General features: G+C 53.1%; 1 protein-coding gene across 1 annotated transcript in view; it reads left to right on the forward strand.

Annotated features, from left to right (window-relative positions):
• Nucleotides 1–19054, forward strand: part of LOC102941819 (phosphatidylinositol 3-kinase regulatory subunit gamma) — a 346924-nt gene that overhangs the window by 173282 nt on the left and 154588 nt on the right. Inside the window, exons 6-7 of the mRNA XM_037906008.2 lie at nucleotides 8–209; nucleotides 4535–4620. Coding sequence (XP_037761936.2) covers nucleotides 8–209; nucleotides 4535–4620 — 288 coding nt within the window. The remainder of the gene's footprint in view (nucleotides 1–7; nucleotides 210–4534; nucleotides 4621–19054) is intronic.

The raw sequence follows: 19054 nt of genomic DNA on the forward strand, positions 1-19054 counted from the left end.
CCCACAGAAACCCAGAGCCTGGAAGAGTGCGGCCAGCGGGTGAAGATGGTCCTGGAGTCGCCCACCTTCCCCCAGCAGCATGGCCTCCTCCTGCAGCACCTCACCAGCCATTTCTGCAAACTGGGTCAGAACAGCAGCAAAAGCCACCTCACCCCCAGGGCCCTGGGGGAGCTCTTCGGCGAGGTGCTCTTCCGCCCGCCTGCATCATGGTGAGCTGGCTTTGAGACGCTCCTGGCTCTTGTTATAACATATGGACAGTGCCTAGCACCGGGGGGGGGGCGGGGCTGTGATCTCAGCAGGGCCGCTAGGTGCTGTGGTAACCCACTGTCAAGTGGGGCTGACAGAGCCCTTTCTGCGCCGGATCAGCACGTGACATGAGTCTGTGACAACAGGGGTTCTCAATCTTTTTCTTTCTGAGCCCCCTTCCTCCCCCCAGTATACTATAAAAACTCCAGGGCCCTGCGGGAGGGCGCCTCGGGGTTCCTGGCTTCAGTCACCTTGGCGGGGGGAAGGCTTGAGGCTTTAGCCCTGCAGGGCTCAGGGCTTCAGCTGCGGAGGGGTGGGGGAACTCGGGGCTCTGGACTTCAGCCACCAGGCATGGGCGGGCTGGGGCTTCAGCTGTGGGGTGGGGGGGTCTCAGGGGTCCGGGCTTCTGTCCTGCAGGGAAACCAGGGCTCAGGGTTTTAGACCCATGGGGGAGCACCAGGGCTTCAGCCCCACAGCTCCATTCCTGGCTTCAGCCCTGCGGGGGGGCACCCGGGCTCAGGGCTCCTCACGACTCTGCTCTGGTTTCAGCCCCATGGGGGTGCCAGGGCTCAGAGCCCTGTGCCTTAGCCCAGGGGCCTCATGGCCCCCTGAAACCAGCTCAGGGGCCTGCCAGGGGGCAGCAGACCCCTGGTTGAGAACCACTGTGTTACAGCCCAGCTAGGGACCTGTAAGTCGATCTGTAGCAGCCTGTGTGTGCTTTTACCTCCGGAGGTCCCTGGTTCAGTTGGCCGGTGCGTTGGCCACTCTACCCTAATACAAACCATTAGTGTTGACCCTAGCTCCGGCTCTATGGCCCTTTTCTTCTCATGCCTCTCTGCTGAAGCTGTCTCCAGCTGTGTCAAGGATGCTGGTGCCACAGACAGCTGCTCGTTAGGAACTGGCCTGTGGTCCCTGCTCATAGAACAGAACTCATGTCCCTTCTCGGACGCTGTCCAGCTCCAAACCAGCGCAGGGCTAACCCAAACCCGGCTGATATCCAGCCTCGGATGCCATTCCTCCGTGACAAGTTCAAGGTGAGGCAGCTGGAAGGCTTCAGCTATTTGACAGCGTCCCTTGAACAACAGGCCATTTGGTCTTTGAAGGAGGTTTAAAAACTGTCCGCTCATGGGGGAAAAACCCAGCCCACCCGTTCTCCCCTTTGCCATTGAGGAGGCTGTTAATTCCTTAAAATGAAATAGGCCTGTGGTGTCGGAGCCTTGTAGCGCCGTCCTGGAGTGTGGCGGCCTGCTGGAGGGAAAAGACGTGCTCTTTAGGAAGGAGTTTTGCTGTGTGTTATCTTTGGGAGGGTAGTTTTTCCCCCCATCTTTTTTATTTCTGAACAGTTCCTCTGCTGCCTCTTGTTCCCCTGCCACAATATCGAAAGCAGGGTTTGTTTAGGGGTAGGAGCAGCGATGGGAATGCTAGGACGCCTGGGTTCTATTCCTGCGTCTGTCGCTGGCTCGCTGTGAAACCTGGGACACTTGGCTTCACTTTGCCTGTTTGTAAAATGGGTATAATCTCAACACTGGCCTGGCTCCCAGGTGAGTGAGGCTGAACTGCCTGCTCTTTTGGAGTGCTTTGAGAGCTTTCACTGAAATGAGCTGCGGAAAAGCAAAACACCCCATCACAAGCCCCTCTGACCACACAGCCCTCTGCAGAGCCACCAGCTGTGATTTCACACAGAGGGTCACGGCTCTGGGTTTGTGGCCCCGATTCTGTGACGCACTGAAGTGCGAGCCAAAGTCGCACTGACTGTAATGGGGTTTAAACTCAGGATGTGCTTCAGTGCTCTTCCCGAACAGAGACGCCTTTCTGAACCAGGACCTTAGTGATTTTGTTGAGAGAGCCTATTCCTCCCCCACTCCAGGGTGTAGAGCTCTGCTCATGCCTAAGATTTAAGCCTGACCCAGCTCCAAGCCCAGCCTGGGGGGGTTGAGTTGTTTTCTGCCCCGACTCTGCCGAATCTGCCAGCCAGACGCTGCCCCCTGCCGCTCTGTGTGCGTGTTGTGGAGTGGGAGGCGCTGTAACTCCTCGGCACACCCACTCCACAGCACGCGTGTGCGGCGAGGTGGTGACGGCCAGTGGTTCGGGCACGCGGCTGCTGAGCCAAGCCCACGGGCAGGAGAAGGTCATCAGACCCGACCCAGCCCGGAGAGGCTGGTCAGGCAGTCAGGTCCCATCAGGTTGCTGCTGAGCCACAGACGCTGTTTAGATCCTGCTCGTAACGGCATATGCTGTGCGTAGTAGATCGAGGTGACCTACCAGCACAAACATACAGGCACAGACCATTTCTCCATCCTTTCCCCAAAGCATTAGTGCTTCATAATAACAATATTTTAAAAAATTCCGCCCGCCCCGCCAACCCCGTGTGTAGCAATTAATTGGTTGGGTTAAAACCCAGGACTTTCATTGCCAAATGCACAGGCCTCAACCACCTGAGCTAAGGGAACAATTCCCTTAGCCTGTAGCAGTAGCAGGCTCTTATCCTCTCTGTAGGCCAGCTGCTAGCTAATGTGTGTATTATCATACACACATAGCCAGCAACTTACACAAGAACATAGCACTTATTAAGTAGATTGCACAGAGCTTTTTATCTATAGATCTCAAAGCAGGGATCATTATCCCCATTTTACAGATGGGACACTGAGGCATAGTGGCAGAGCTGGGAATAGAGCTCAGGTCTTCCGCATCCCCTTCCCGTGCCCCACCCACTGGCCACACTGCCTGACTCTGGAAGGAAATAGTGAAAGGGTTGTCCCCTAAAAATGAATGAGAAGCTTTTCTGCTGTGAGCATTGATATTTGAAATCTTGCCTGCCATGCCCTATACCCAGCCCTGCACTCAGTTACGGTGGGATTGGTTAACAGACCCAGGTGTCTCGCAGCCATTGCTCTGGCATTTCTTCAGGGTTTTCTAAGGGCTTGTCTGTACTAGAGTTTTCTACCTTGAGCAAATGGACGATCCACTCTCCTTAGCCAACATGTCTGCAAAGCTTGGCATTGGTCCTTCATGAATGCTTACTACACACCTTTGGTCATTTTGTGGAGTAGCCACACGAGGCTTTGATTCATAGGTATTAGATATTAAGGTCAGAAGGGACCATTATGATCATCCAATCTGACCTCCTGCACAATGCAGGCCACAGAATCTCACCCACCCACCCACACTTTGCAAACGTGTTAGAAACCCACCTATTGCCTAGACACATTTGATCCCGGGCGTAATCTCCCTTCCCATCCCCTATTCTGGGGTGTCAAGCCCGGCATGCTGTTACCACTACCCAGCCATGGTGCCGACGCCTTCGCTGATACAATAGTTATTGGGAATATAGCCAGGGGAAGGGGGGATCAGGGGGCCATGGCCCCATCACTTTTAAAAGAGGCTAAGCTAAAAGGCTAGGCCCTCCCAAATTTTACCAGCCATAAGGGCAAGTGATGAGGAGGAGGGGGTGGAGAGGAGTGAGCGGGAAGTGGGGCCTTGGGGGGACGAGGCGGTGTGGGAGGCGGGACCTCTGGGAAGAGGCAGCATGGGGGAGGGGCCTCAGGGGAAGAGGCGGTGCGGGAGGTGGGGCATCAGGGGAAGGGGCGGTGCGGGAGGTGGGGCATCAGGGGAAGGGGCGGGGCCTCGGGGGAAGAGGCGGCACAGGGGCTCAGGAAGAAGGGGCAGTGTGAGGGCGGGGCCTCGGGGGAAAATGGGCCATGCGAGGACAGAGGCTTGGGGAGAAGCAGGAGCAGGGCCTCAGGCAGGGAACGGGCAGTGTGGGGGGGTGGGACCACAGTTCGGGTTCCGGTGGCCCCCTCACTTGTAGGGAGCTTCCGGCACCCCTGAATATAGCCGGTTTGGGAGCTGTAATTTCAAGCCCCACGGGATTGCGGCAGGAATCGAAGGCCATTCCCTGAAAGGACAAATAGAAGGTTCCACTGACCCCTGAGTGTCCAGAACCAGGGAAGCAGCGTGAGGCGATGGTAACACAAGCGTTGTGGCTACTAACATGCTGCACCTCTGGATTTATTCACAGCCCCCCCCGCGGAACAAGGTGTGGGGAAGTTTGGTGCCTTCAGATGAACTCCTTAAAGGCCCTGCTCCTCCTCAGGAAGAGAGCTCACGGCCCGCTCCCTTGTCTGGAGAACATTGGTATTTCCAGGTGGTGTCACTCTCCTGTCCGGTCTTCAGGACCTATGAAGAGCCCCATGGCTTGTCTGTCTCGCAGGCCATATTCCTAACCAGTCGGCCCGGACTGTCCCTTCTCAGAGCTCTCTCCTCACCTTCCACCCCCTTCTCTTCACAGCACGGAGGTGAACTCAGAACACCACGCAAAGATCATCGAGGCTCTCATTGTGGCCGGAGGCATGGCCGAGATGCAAGCTGCACCTGGTAGGAAACTATCCGGAAACGCGGGGCGAGGTGGGGAATAGCAGGGCGTAGATTGCAGCGGGTCTGAGCGCAACGCTTGCGGAATCCATCAGGGAATGAAGATAAAGGCGTCCCATCCCGTACGCACCTCTCAGCACATTGATTGCTTCTCTAGCTGCTGGGAGCGACAAGCAGGATTCTCTGGGCCTTGTGCAGATTAATTCTCGTCATTATCAGTTGCGTACGTGGATGGAGAAGGCTGTTTCATGCTCAGAGGTGACCTTCCTAGAACGTATTAAGATGCATCAAAAGCAGATGAGGTCGTGACTTAACCAACTTCACCTTAAGGGACTGTTGGTGATATTAGCAAGGGAGGGGTTTAGTGTCCAGGGAGTTCCTCACCAGACATCAGCTATTCCCTGCCTGCCTTGGTGATCAAGATGCCCCTCTGGCAATTTGGAAGGCGGTCACCCTGCCTAGGGCGGAGACGGGAGATCCAGGGCTTCCTCTCTTCTCTGTCTTTGTGCACGGGAGGTTGGTCGTTAGCATCTGACTGGCAGCACGGCTGTGGCTGGCGCTGGCAGCTGGGGATTTTTTTAATTGCTCTTCAGGGAATGGCTGAGCTGATGTTCCTGGGGTGTTGTTGGGGAGGGTTGGCTTTGAAAGGAGCCGAGCATGTGAGGGAAGGGGAAGTTGTTTGCAGGCTCTGCTGTATTGTACAGCAGTCTGGCTCGCAGGAGCGTTATTTTCTGTGTTCTTGGTCTTGGTGCTTCTGATCTTGCTTACCCGTGTCATCTGACGTGCAGAGATCAGTGAGGCCACAATGAGGCAGGGGCCACAGGCTCTGGCCATGGGGGAGGTGGGGGTACAAGTGGACTGGGGTTGTTTCTACAAGGGATCTCTCCAGACATGATCCCAAGGGCCTCCTGCCTTTACCGTTGAGCCATTTAGAATATCAGAGTTGGAAGGGACCTCTGGAGGTCATCTAGTCATTTAGAGGAGAGGTTTTCTGTGACTTGCATCCAACAAACCGGTTTTAGCTCTGAAGATGGAGTTGAGGTTACAAAAGCCCGTTGGCTCTGGGCTAGAGGAATATAGTCGATTTTTCTAACGTTCATCCTCTTCTCGTGAGAATAATGAATTTCAAAGGAGCAGTTGGTGTCCACGGCTTGTCTGCAAAGAGTCCGTAACATCTGTCCCTTTAGAAAGCTAGTCGTGAGTTTCCTACACTCCTTAATGTTTCCTGTGTTGAACAAGTCTAAATCGCATGGCAGGGTTCGTTTCTGGGGCATTGGGGTACAGCCCGCTAGAAATTCTGTGGCAGCATCACTTAGGAATCAATGAAATGTATGGAATTAAAGTAGACACGCTCACAATGGAGTTTATTTTTCTATTCGGTTCAGCTGAATTTAGGTCGCCATCCAATTTTCCGTGTCCAACCTACCGGTGACGTTTGTATTGACAGCACATAAGTGAGCAGGTTGTGCCCTTTGGTGGGATGGAAAGACATTGTCCAACCTGACTCCTCTGGTCAGGTGTATTGCTTAATATATGGCTCATTCTTAAATCACCAGAAACATCTTCAGAGATTGTGATGAGTTTGTACATTACAGATTTTAAAAATTTAATAACAGTAAAGTAGATGGGCTCTTATATCTTGGGCTGGATTCATTAGAGAATCAAAACCATCCTCATGAAAACTATGTGTAGTTGAAGCGTATGATATATGGAGAAAACACTTACAAACTGTAGATACAATCCGGCTTCCTCACAGCTTGAGTTCTCACTTTGTTTCCTTTGTTTACCGGTCCCCACAACCTGTTTGGGCTCTGTACGCCACACAGAGCCATCTAGAGCTGAATAATGTACTGCAAGTAAACCTAATACTACGACCGCTGAGAACAGGGGTGGCCAACCTGGGGCTCCGGAGCCCCAGGCGGCTCTTCAGAAGTTAACATGCGGCTCCTTGCACAGGCACCGACTCCGGGGCTGGAGCTACAGGGACCAACTTTCCAGTGTGCCGGGGGGTGCTCCCTGCTCCACCCCGGCTCTGCCACAGGCCCTTCCCCCACTCCACCCCTTCCTGCGCCCTCCTCTGAGCCAGCCATGCCCTCGCTCCTCCCCCTTCCCCCAGAGCCTCCTGCATGCCGCGAAACAGCTGATCAGGAGGTGCGGGGAGGGAGTGGGAGGTGCTGATTGGGGCTGCCAGTGGGCAGGATCCACTGGGTGCAGGGTGGGGGGAGCTGATGGGGGGGCTGCTGACGTATTACTGGGGCTCTTTGGCAACGTACATTGGTAAATTCTGGCTCCTTCTCAGGCTCAGGTTGGCCTCCCCCGGCTGAGAAGATGAGGGCTGCATTCAATTTGGAAGACTCACAAGTGCAAGCAAAACCCTTTGCCAGTTAGCTCCAAGTGTAGAACCAGGGATGGAGTGAAAACGTGGTTGTGAGTAGAACTGGTTGGTTGATAGACAAGAGACTGGTGAATAGATGCTCATGAATCACCTCGGAGAGTTTGTTCGGTTGTGTTTGTGTGAGTCGTGTTGTTAAATTTTCACTGGAATTTAGATCACCACTGGCTTATTCAAATATTCCCGGATCCCAAAACTTCTCCCTATTTTAACGCAAGATTATTCATCGATAATTTTTATCTACTGTAAAAATGTGGCATTTGTGATCCATCATTCATTATCTTCTTGGTTTTTGATTGTTGTTTTTTTTAAGTTTGAAATCCAGTCAGGGAGCCTTGTGATTTCGGTGACCAGTCACACCCCAAGAATAACGGCCAGGCTCAATGAACAGCTCACAGGCTGTTCTTTAGATTCATAGACCTTAAGACCCCAAGGGACCATCATGATCATCAAGTCTGACCTCCTGCATATTGCAGGACAAAAGAACCGCACCCACCCACTCTGGTGATAGACCCCTGACGTCTGGCTGAGTTACTGAAGTCCTCAAATCATGGTTTAAAGACTTCAAGTTACAGAGAATCCACCATTTACACTGGTTTAAACCTGCAAGTGACCTGTGCCCCATGCCTCAAAGGAAGGCGAAAAAACCCCAGGGTCTCTGCCAATCTGACCCAGAGGAAAATTCCTTCCAGACCCCAAATATGGCAATCAGTTAGACTCTGAGCATATGGGCAAGACCCAGCAGGCAGGTATTTGGGAAAGAATTCTCTGCAGTAACTCAGTCTCCAGCAGTTGGGGATTTTTGCTAAGGGCAGTCGCCTAAGCACCACATGCCATCATAGGCCGTCCCACCATCCCACCCCCCCAATCCCATCCCATCCACCTCCAGTTAGGTTTTTCGCCCCCCACTGCTCCCCTGGGGAGACTGTTCCAGAACTTCACTCCTCTGCTGGTTAGAAACCTTTGTCTCATTTTGACCCTAAACTTTTTGATGGCCAGTTTATATCCATTTGTTCTTGTGTCCGCACTGGCACTTATCTTAAATAACTCCTCTCCCACCCTGGTATTTATCCCTCTGTTGTATTTATAGACAGCAATCATCTCTCCCCTCAGCCTGCATTTGGTTAGGTTAAACAAGCCAAGTTCTTTGAGTCTCCTCTCATAAGGTAGGTTCTCCATTCCTCTGATCATCTTAGTAGCCCTTCTCTGCACCTGTTCCAGTTTGAAGTAATCTTTCTTACACATGGGAGACCAGATCTGCGCACTCTATGCCAGGTGAGGTTTCACCTGGGCCTTGTATAACGATAACACTGCCCTGTCTCTACTGAAAACACCTCGTCTGAGGTATCCTAGCACTGCATTAGCCTTTTTTCACAGCCACATCACATTATGGCCCCTCATAATCATCCTGTGATCACCTAAAACACCCAGGTCTTTCTCCTTCTCTGTCACTTCCAACTATAGGTCCCCAGCTTATAATAAAACCCTTGTTGTTAGTTCCTCAGTGCATGACTTGAACTTTGCACCATTAAATTTCATCCCATTTCTGTTACTCCAGTTTTCAAGGTCCTCCAGATCTTCTTGTATGATATTCTGGTCCTCCTCTCTATTGGCAATGTGTAAATAAACAAGCTCACGTCACTGTTAACTCGTCCTCCCCCCGCGTCATCCATTTGTTTCTTTCCTCCAGTGGTTGCGTCTTGTCGTTAACCAAGTTCGAGACCTACTTGGACCATAGATCATGTGTGCACACGCTTCATGGCTGTGCAGCGCCTCGCACAACAGGGCCATGATATAAACCGTACCGTGGTTCAGATACGAATGTTCAGGGATTTGGTGGGAATAATGGCCATAGTGACGAATGAGTTATAGGCGGGGAGCAGGGATAAAGAGGTCAGAACAATGAGGCAAGAGAGGCCAGGCTTGTATCCATGCTGGTTTGAGAACGCTCCAACTCGAGTCCAGATGCTATCTTGCAACACAGCGTACCTGCTGGGCTGGCCATTGAAGGCGATCATTCATACATCAGCTTGCACCTATCCCATGCGTGCTGCTGGAAGCATGCCCCAGTGCTACTGTGCATGCAAGCACCTCCATCTGCTCCAGCAATCCCATAGTTTCACCTGGGATTTCCTTTGCAGGCTCAGCAGCTCTACGGAGCACCCCGTGAGCCAACACACAGCCGGGCACCCCAGTGGCTCATTGCTCTGTCTGTGTGTCTGTGTGTACATGGAAGGGGACTGCTCATCGGAGCCAGCGAACCTTTGCGCTCACCTACCAAAAATGCTCAATCGCTGCAGAATGGCAAGCGACAAACAGGAGGGAACATGAGGAGTGCGGCTAGGAATTCTTGGGTGGCTCGTGGATGGCTGCATTTTTCCACTTCTTTCTTAAGAGCCCTGTACTTTCCCCTCTCCCTTTTTTAATGGGATGTGTTGGCTGCTGGGCGCCAGGGTGGAGTTTTGCAGTCGGCCCTGGCACTGGCGGCACTGGCGGCCAGCGCTACGGGCATGCGCTTTCTCCCAGCCACAAATGCTGCCTCGGGGACCGTTGACAACAAAAGCGCTGTCGAGGAGAACGCCTGTGAGGACAGGCAGGGAGCAGCAGGTTCGGTGACGCTGCCTTTCCAGGCAGGGACAGAAAGCGAAGAGTGGAAGGGGACCGTGCTGGTCAGCGGGTTACAGAGTCCTACCTCGAGGCCACCAGTTACAAGCCAGGCCTGTGCTGTTAGTGTCCAGACTTTGTTGCCCTGTGGTGGCTGGTGGTGGCCCACGTGGAATTGATTGCCAATGTCCATCTCTTCTCTTGGGCCAGGTGCGCGCATTGCAGAGGGGACAGTGGAACACATGGACTATCCCATCTCTAACCAGCGCCGCAATGGGACCCTTCCTTGTCAGCGTCCGTGTAGAGGCCGACGACTGGATGAGCCACGGAGGCTGACTTCCCTCCTCCCACCTGGAAGAGGCCCAGGGTTGAGGCACATGGGCGGGGTGTCATGGGGCTTCCTGCACGCTCCCTGCCCATCCAGAGCTGGCGTAGGTGCTGGAGGCTCACATACACAATGCAGTAGCTTTTCCGTATTCAAGTAGAGCTGGAGTCCCCCCGGTAACTGGGGTGACCAGGAATTCCCAGGCTCTTTAAGCCATGGGAACAGACATACCCCTGGAGCGCTGACTCTCTCTGTCAAGGGATCCGAACAGGATAGACTAAAAACACTAAGCATTACGGACCTGCACCGCCCTTGGCAGGTTGGCCACCTCTAATTTACAGCCCTGACCCCTGCCTTTAAGAACATCTGGGGAAACAGATTGTTGCTTAGCCAGGGCTCATGCAAACCATCTTCTACATTGATGAGTCTGACGAGGAGTCTCCGCCTCAGTAGAGGGGCTGCAGATTTCACTGGCTACCACTTTGACTGTATCTGGAAACATCCCTCTCTAAGCCAGCTGGATTCCTGATGAGAGGATGGCTCGGGAATCCCATCCCTGCAGCTCTGGGGAGTCCCCATTAGTCCTCTGTCTTGGAAAGCGAGTTACCGAGATGCTGGACAGGCAGGGACCTGGGTGTCCTTCCTCCCTGCTTTTCTCATCCGTCGCTTGGGAAAGCGCAGTCCTCGGTGGTGCTGCTGTCCTCGTGTTCATCTGCGTTCGCCCCTCCGCCGTCGCAGAGGTCTCGGTGTCTGTGCGGGTCAGCAGTGCTTAATTGAATCACTCGCGCTGACGATTGATAGCCCCGTGGAGAAAATCCAATAGCGGCTGTTAATCAAAATGCTGTGACAAGGGTAACAAATGGGAGAGCCCAGATGAAGAGCTGAAAATTCATTCCAAATTGGATGAAGAACTCCATCCACTGGGCAGAGAACCAGACGAAATTCATGTGCTAACCCAGAAGCATGTGTGTACACTCATACACACTCACACACTCACTCTCCTCCTGTCTTGGATGTTATCCACAACTGCATGACTACTCCTGCTTGCTGCCTATCCCCCCCGGGCGGGTAAATATTGCCCTGGTGTGAAACACGGTGGCAGGGGAGAGGTACAGCTGGGTGGAGACGGCCCGTCGCAGCGCACACACTTCAGATGCTGACTTTGGGCCTGCATTTGTCTCAGCCAGCTGCTTTCTCGCAGCTGCAGGGGTTCCCCTTGTAGCTTGCCCTTTCCGTGCTGAGGGTCCTGCGTGTGATCTCTGCTGGTGCCTCCAGTCACTGCCGTTACGTGGCTGGTTTGGTGACCCAAAGCTGTCGGGCGAGCTCTCCCAGAGAGGTCGCAGGCTGGCATGCCTCAGATCGCACTGCGCTTCCATTGCCGCCATCTCCTGGCCGTTCTGCACGCCCTAGGTGCCAGATGTCCCCAAAACCGCAGCGTTCTTGGAGAGCTGACAGGGTCAGGTGATGGTCCAGTCAGTGGTTACGGCCCTAACTAGGGCTAGGGAGACCTACAGTCAATTCTCAGCTCCACTACAGGCTTCCTGTGTGACCTTGGGCAAGTCACTTGGCCACTCTGTGCCTCAGTTTCCCCATCTGTACAAAGAGGACAATAGCACTGCCCTGCCTCACAGGGGTGTAGCGATACATTAAGGAGTGTGAGGTGCTTAGATATTGGGCTGATGGGGACCGGATGAGTACCAGAGCCAGAAGCAAATGCTGGCAGATATTTCATGGATCACATGGGAAAGGCACGTTCCAAGCTCATCAAGTTTTTACTGGGCAAAGGATTAACTAACATCTCCAACAGCTGCTGGCAAGAATCCTAGAACCATGGGAGTTAGTGTTAGGAGAGACGTCTTTTGTCCTATGTCATCCTGTCAGGCTTTGTACCCCAGCCAGTGAGGATCACTGCCCAAATTATATCCTTCAGTGCTTGGAGCAGGCTAGGTGCGATGACCCCAAGGCCCTGCCGCTGGGAACCCAGTCCGTGGTCTGTCCTGCTAAGCTACATTTCAGCCTACATTTTCCATTGCCCAGTTTAATCCCATTTCTGCCAGTTACACCTCCTTGCATCACCCTCCGCATTCCTCTCCGTCTCTGGAATGCCTCTAGATACTGCTCGTCTCCCCTCCTCGTAATGGGGTGCCAAGCGACACATGGCTATTTCCTTGAATAATGCCTCAGAAATCAGCCCCTCCAGCCTCTTCATCATATTTATTACTCTCCCTTGAATTCTCTCCAGTCAACTCGTCGACATTGGTATGCGTCTCTTCCGTTCACTTCACCACATGTTAGGAAATAACAGCTCGATCTCCTCACTAAGTCTGGTCTCGGGTGAACTCAGTAACGCACCGGAACAACTAACTCCTCCTTCCTAACTACGCTCCTTCAGTCTGATTACCTCATGGGGGGCAAATGGTCCGAAGGGTTAAGGCAGAGACCAAGGAGTCAGGACTCCTGGGTTCTAGGCCCACATCTTTCCCTGACTCACGACACAGCGTTGAACCTTTAACCTCTCTGTTTATATCTAGAAAGCAGGATGTTATTACTCTTCTCTCCTCACGTTAGGGGCTTGCGGGCCCTAATGAAATGTTTGGAAAGCACTTGGAGAGCTGTGGATGAAAAGTGCTATATAAAGGGCTGAGCATTATTATTAGCATCCTAAGAGTCCGTAGCCACCTTGTACGGCTCCTCTGCCCTCTTCTCTTCATGCACACTTTTCTTTTCTTTTTTTTTGGAGTTGTAGCTTATAATTAGGCATGCGAAATCAATCTAAATATGCTGCAATAACATGGTGAGTGGGATGCAAACAGTATATGAATTGGAGTCACTAGTTGACACCGAGGAAACCGTAAAGTGCGACCTCATTCTGACTCAAGCATAAATATACCTCCAGTGAATTTCTGTGGTTTGGGGGATTGGAGAGGAGAGGCGCAGGTCACTGGCTGAGCAGAGAGCAGCAGCTTTTGCTGGGAGATTTTATCCAAGAGGGGGGGCGTTTTGAGCCAGATTTCCCTGTTGTGAGTGTGAGCCTTTGCTGGGATTCGAGCCGCGCTTCTATAGGGAAATGGCGGTAAGAGGAGCCGTGACACAGAGGGAGGAAATGAAGGGCACTGTGACTCCAGGAGGCAGATGCTGCTGCTTAAATGTGAGGGAGGCATTTCCAGGGGTCTAATGATCCTCTGGGTTATGGCCTCCAGGTTTCCACTGAAGTTACTGGGAAGACTCATTGATGTCAGTGGGGCTTGGATCTGGCCCTGTCTGCAATGTAATGAATTAATGGCTGTGTCTTCACTGCAAAAAAAAACAAAAAGTGTGTTTGTACATTGAGGGAACTATCTCCAGGTAACGCCCTTCTTGGCCCAAAGCAGAGTTATTTTTGCCACAGCTGGTCAGGGGTTTTTTCAGCAGAAAATTCCCATGAAAATGTGTGTGGCGGGGTGGGGGGGAATTGTTTTCAGCCAAATTTTCCAGGGAAAATGGAGGTTTCCCGGCAAAAATATGACAACGGAAACATTTGGATTCGGAAATGCCTCCACAATGCCTCGTGGGCGGTGTAGTTTGCGCACGTCCCTATCCTGTCCTCCTTCCGAGGCTGGGCTTCCTGGCCAGGCTACATCTCCCATATTTCAGGTTTGGGCTGAAACATTTTGGTTTGGGGACGTTCAGTTGTTCATTGAGAAATCGACACTTTTCACCGAAAGCAGACCATTTGCCCAGAAAACCATAATTTTGGTCAACACCCAGCTTTGACGGAAAAGTTTCGACCAGCTTTGGTTTTTACCTTGAGGTAGCTAGTCAAAATCAATCTCAAGTGGGGCCTACATTGAGGTAAAGTCAAGGAAAGACTTCACTGGGCCCAATCAGCGATGTCATACCTTCCCCATCCGTCACTGTTGCTACATGTGTATAATCGGGGAAGGCACAAAGACAAAACCCCCTTTCAATATGATGAAGAGTTAAGAGCACCCCCCTTCCCCTTGCATTGGATAGGCAGCTTGACTCCCACAGTTAATATTCCATAAAACCATACGATACTGCCTTGACCACACAAATACATACCCGCTAATGAGCACGACAGTTATGGAAGCCTCTCTCCAAAAGCTATATACCCCTTCCATCCCATTTAAACTTATCTTGCTTCTTCAAGCACATGGAGAACCTACGACAAAGGCTGCTACATCAGCAAAAAGTATCTGTTGTTATTTAATGGCCGGGGGGATCCGCAGGACTCCAACAGCGATGGCATATTTCTCCATGGAGGTATGGCTACGCTGGAATTCGTGATCATGTTCATTACGTGAAAATTCTAACGCACCGACATATGACATAACATAAGAACGACCATGCTAGGTCAGACCAAAGGTCCATCTAGCTCAGTATCCTGTCTTCCGACAGTGGCCAGTGCCAGGTGCCCCAGAGGGAATGAACAGAACAGGTCATCATCAAGTGATCCCTCCCCTGTCGCCCATTCCCAGCTTCTGGCAAACAGAGGCTAGGGACACTATCCCTGCCCATCCTGGCTAATAGCCATTGATAGACATATCCTCCATGAACTTATCTAGTTCTTTTTTTAATCCTGTTATAGTCTTGGCCTTCACAACATCCCCTGGCAAGGAGTTCCACAGGTTGACTGTGTGTTGTGTGAAGAAATACTTCCTTTTGTTTGTTTTAAACCTGCTGCCTATTAATTTCATTGTGTGCAAAAGGACACAAAGGTTTGTTCCTATTTGTGCATGGATCTAGGACTACAGGAACCTGCAGCCTAGGGTTCGTTAAACGTGACCTGAAGCAAATGTCTGCATGCGGGATGAGACTTTTGTGTCCTACCCCAACTAGAATTCACAATGGTGTTAGTTAAGAGGTGTTAATGAACATGGCTAAAATGCCATGTGTAGACATACCCTAAGGAGAGAGGGAAGGGAACGGTCGGGTTGGGCTAGAGAGCTTCTGAAGCAATGGGATCGCAGAGTTGTTGTCGCCATGTTGGCCCCGGGATATTGGAGAGACAAGGGGGGCGAGGCTGTCTCTTTCACCAACAGAAGTTGGTCCAATAACAGCTATTACCTCATCCATCTTGTGGAATATCAGTTAGCAGCATGTGGGTCTAGCCGCCCCGCTCTCATGTTTAGAAAAGCGGGCTCGTGCTTCAAAAGGGGGAGGTCACCCCGAAATGGAGAGGCGACCAGAGCTTGCAGCTGGGCGCACGGCTTGGTAGCCAAAGCATGGGACTCTCCTTTGCCGTCACGCGTAATTGCAGACACCTGAGGCTTGAAGCCAGCCGTTCATGTCGATGTCCTAGCCTGAGATCACGCTGTTCTCCCAGGCTCATTTTGTTTGCTCAGCGGCTGCTAATGTACATTTGAAAACCGTCCCTTGACGAAACCACGCTGGGCCAGGGGGTTGGCACCACAATGGGGACACGGAGGCTCCGGTCAGCAGTTCACCTCCAGCCCAGGTTGTCAGTGACCTGATGGATTGCTGGTGGCCTCAATCCAGCGCTGCGTGGCTGGGTGCCCACATCGTGAAAACCATCTCCACAATCGGCCCCCTTCTTGGCAGTCTTAGCAGAGAGGCCAAGGTGTGACTAGGTCGCTAAGACCGAGCGCCCCCCTGAGATGGTCTGAGCAGGGGACGGCTGTGTCCGGTGGGTGGAATCACTGGCAGGGTTTGTTTGTTGCACTCGCTCCTCCAAGCCAGTGGGGAAATGAGGGACTTCTTCCGAGCAGCATTGAGTTAATAAACATATTGGCCTGCTAAATTCCACCCCTCGCGAAGGCAGCTGTCAGTTAACTCGCAGACAGCTCATAAAGGTAATTTTCTTTCCTCTTGGCGTGGGATCGTGTGTGCTGCTCAGCGATTCACCCGGCTTGCAACAGAGAGAGAGGGAGAGGCAGAGAAACCTGGCAAGGTTTTTTCCTTTGTCTTTCTCGAATAAACGCTTTCAACTGTGAACTGCGTTCTCAGAACTCTTGGTTCTGTTTCTCCTGGAGAGAGAGAACCAGCGTACAGAGTATTCCCCGGTGACGCGCATCTAATCCTCAGCTGGCGTAAATCGGCGCCGCGCCAGCCCCAATTTCTCAGCGGCAGAGGATCTAGCCCATAACATGGATCCTCCTCTTTCCCATCAGGGATTGAGGGTGCTCAGCGCCTTGTAGGATTGGGGCCCCGTATTCCCTTCCCCTGCCTCTGACACGGTGAAAGGGTTGGCGGGACCAGAGTTTTGAAATCCGAACCCTTGGGAGTGTTCCCAAATGGCAAGACGTTGCTAGCATTGATCACGTGCATGAGGGCTGCTGGATAGACCCAAATGGCTTTAAAAAAGGAAACCCGCAGCCCCTCTGCATGGGTTTATCCCGCTGATATTAATATCTTTAGTGAGGTGGCTCCCATCAGGGTAGTATCTTGATGAATGGACCCCCACCCGCCGGACGTCTGCGCTGCTAGGTTTAGCCCTGGAGCGCCGGCCGAGTCAGTGGGCTGGAGCTCTGAGACGTGTTTGGTTTGCCGGGTGGATGCACCTGGACGGAGGGAGTCTGGGGGAACTGAGCAATGAATGCAGGTCGGCCGAGTGCCTGGCCTGGGCCTTAATCTAGAAACCACCGTTCCCCCGTGCCGGGAAGGAGCCTTTTCCCCCAGCTGTGCTGTAGCTTGTTCACACCACTGGAGAGTGGGAGAGAGTCTGAATCTGTTGCCCTATGGGGAAAAACCCATCTGTTTTCTCAGGTTGCGGGATAACGGGATTTCCCTTGGGGCAGGTGGGTGGCGGTTGGGTGGACTTGGTTTTCCGTGGCCCTGTCCCTGCAGCATGAGGCACAGGGGCAGATCCTGCACCCTCCCAGAGACCTCACTAGGACTCTGCCTAAGGGTAGGCATCCCCCCAGCATACGCACTTTGCAGGACTGGCTCCTCCATTTTCCAGCCTTTTCCCAGGGGGGCTGGAGAGGACTTCTGTCGTTTCCCGGAGAACAATTAGCCTATGGAGCATGCTGGGGGGGCCTTGAAAGCCGCTAGCTAGAAAGGAAGCCCTGGCAAGGCCCACGACATTCCAATCCTGTATCGTCAGGTGGCTCTTCTCATGTGCATTAATCTCCTTATGTAATAGTCAAGGCATCGCTTCACGGCTCACTGGATGCTCACGCTGATGGCGAAGGAGGGGTGAGGGTCAGAGCCCTTCTAGCCAACCCTTGCTAGGGACTAGGTGGAGAAGAAGGAGAAGGGAAATCCCCAGGGCAATCTAAACAAACCCCTCTCTGGCGTGGATGATCCATGCAGCTAAAGCCTCCCGGCTGCTCCCCCCGCTAGAGGCTTTGGGTGCATGCCTAATGACTAGGCAACAGGGAACCACGTTCCGCGGCATAAAGGGATGTCCCAGGGACTGCGAGGAGCATGCCCTTCAGTGACTGTTCTCCGCCTTGACAGCAGTGGTGTAAACTCACGTGTAGATCATAGCGGCAGACTCCTTGCACTGAGACGTAGGGAGAGTGGGCTTCGCTGGCTGGGAACGGGCGTGGCAAAGCCGGCGCAGGGATGCGCAGATTCGTGTTTGTGTCGAGAACCAACCCCTGCCTAAGGGGTTAACGGTGACCCGTGATGACACATGTGGACTGTTGGGAGCAGACGGGAGGTGTCAGCGCACGCAGTAATAGAGACCTCCAGAGGTTAAGCGACTTGCCCACAGCCACCCAGTGAGTCGGTGGCAGCATCTCATCGTCAGTGTGTCTCCTGGCGGCTGGTTGTTCCCGTGCCTGGATTTAGATGACAGACGCACACGCAGGGCTCCCCAGAAAGGCAGCCGCCCGCAGCAAGCCTTTCCCTGGCTGGCATGGCACGGCAGGTCCTGGCTGGGAACAGACGAGATCGGTTTGTTGCGGGACTGTATCCTGCAAGTGGCTGGAAGCTGCCAGGCTCTTTGCTCACGGTGCAGGGCACCTTTCCCGAAGTGCCCTTCTTCTCCCAACCGCCCTGGTCTGGGCAGCGGGCCTGGGCAGGCTGATGACGTCATGGGCTTCTCAGGGCCTTGGATTGGGTCCATTCGCAGCCTCTGGCCTATTGCTCCCGAAACCACCTGGGTCAAGTGTGACATCCAAGCATGGGGCTTTCTCCCCTCTGGCTCCAGTTTGCCCCCAGCCCTGCCCCCAACTTGTGCTGCTCATAGCCTTGGGAAGGCCAAACTGGGGCTGTTCCCCTGCTCCCGCTGTGTTCTATTTATTGCTGTGTCTTTATTTGATTGGGGGGGCGGGGGCTGCAACATGAACCCCAGAGTTAAGCATTCCCCAGATGCATGCGTGTGAGATCTACATCCAGAACAGAGCTACCCAGCATGGATCTACCTGTAATGCAGGGAGCCCTAATGACAGTGCTATCTGGGGAATAAGTAACTAGCTGGCAGACACAACTTACAGAGATCTTATTGTCTTGTGCCTTCGGCTATCTCAGGGGCTACGCAATAATCATCATCATCATTCTTAGCTGTTCTCTACCATTTTTCACCCACAGATCACAAAGCAGATCAGTATTATTACCCCCATTGAACAGATGGGTAAACTGAGGCACAGAGACTTGCCCAAGGTCAACAGGTGGCAAAGCTGCAACTAGAACCCCACTCTCCTGAGTGCTAGTCCGGGGCTTTAACCACTAGGCCATACTCCCTCCCTTATTAACCTCCGAGGCCTCAGACTGGCTTGGCAGACGCTCCCTGCTTGAGACAACCCAGGGCAGGCACGGTGAAGGATCCCCACCAGCCCCGCACACCCGCACACCACAGGGGCCCATTGTCTGAGAGGACAGAGACAGCGCTCTATTTAAAGGAAAGAATGGAGCAGGCCAGGTGGAGGGGGTGGGTGGTTTGTACAGAAGCAGGTTGGGGCAGGAACTAAACGCCCTGTAAGCACGTGATCTCGTTCGTTACCCTTGCCCTCTTCCCCTACCTCCTTGCTCACTGCATTCACTACAGCTCGGTTTTAACGATCTTGTCAGGTCATCAGGGCGCAGCCCCCGTCTGCACACGGGTTTGTAGAGCGCCTGGCACCAGGGGGCCCCAATCCCCATCACTCCCACAAATAGCGTGCGATGGTCCGGGGCCCTCCAGCCATGCCCGCTTGGGAGGTGAGAGC

The sequence above is a fragment of the Chelonia mydas genome, chromosome 8, assembly GCF_015237465.2.
Source record: "Chelonia mydas isolate rCheMyd1 chromosome 8, rCheMyd1.pri.v2, whole genome shotgun sequence".
In the NCBI taxonomy this organism is placed as follows: Eukaryota; Metazoa; Chordata; order Testudines; family Cheloniidae; genus Chelonia; species Chelonia mydas.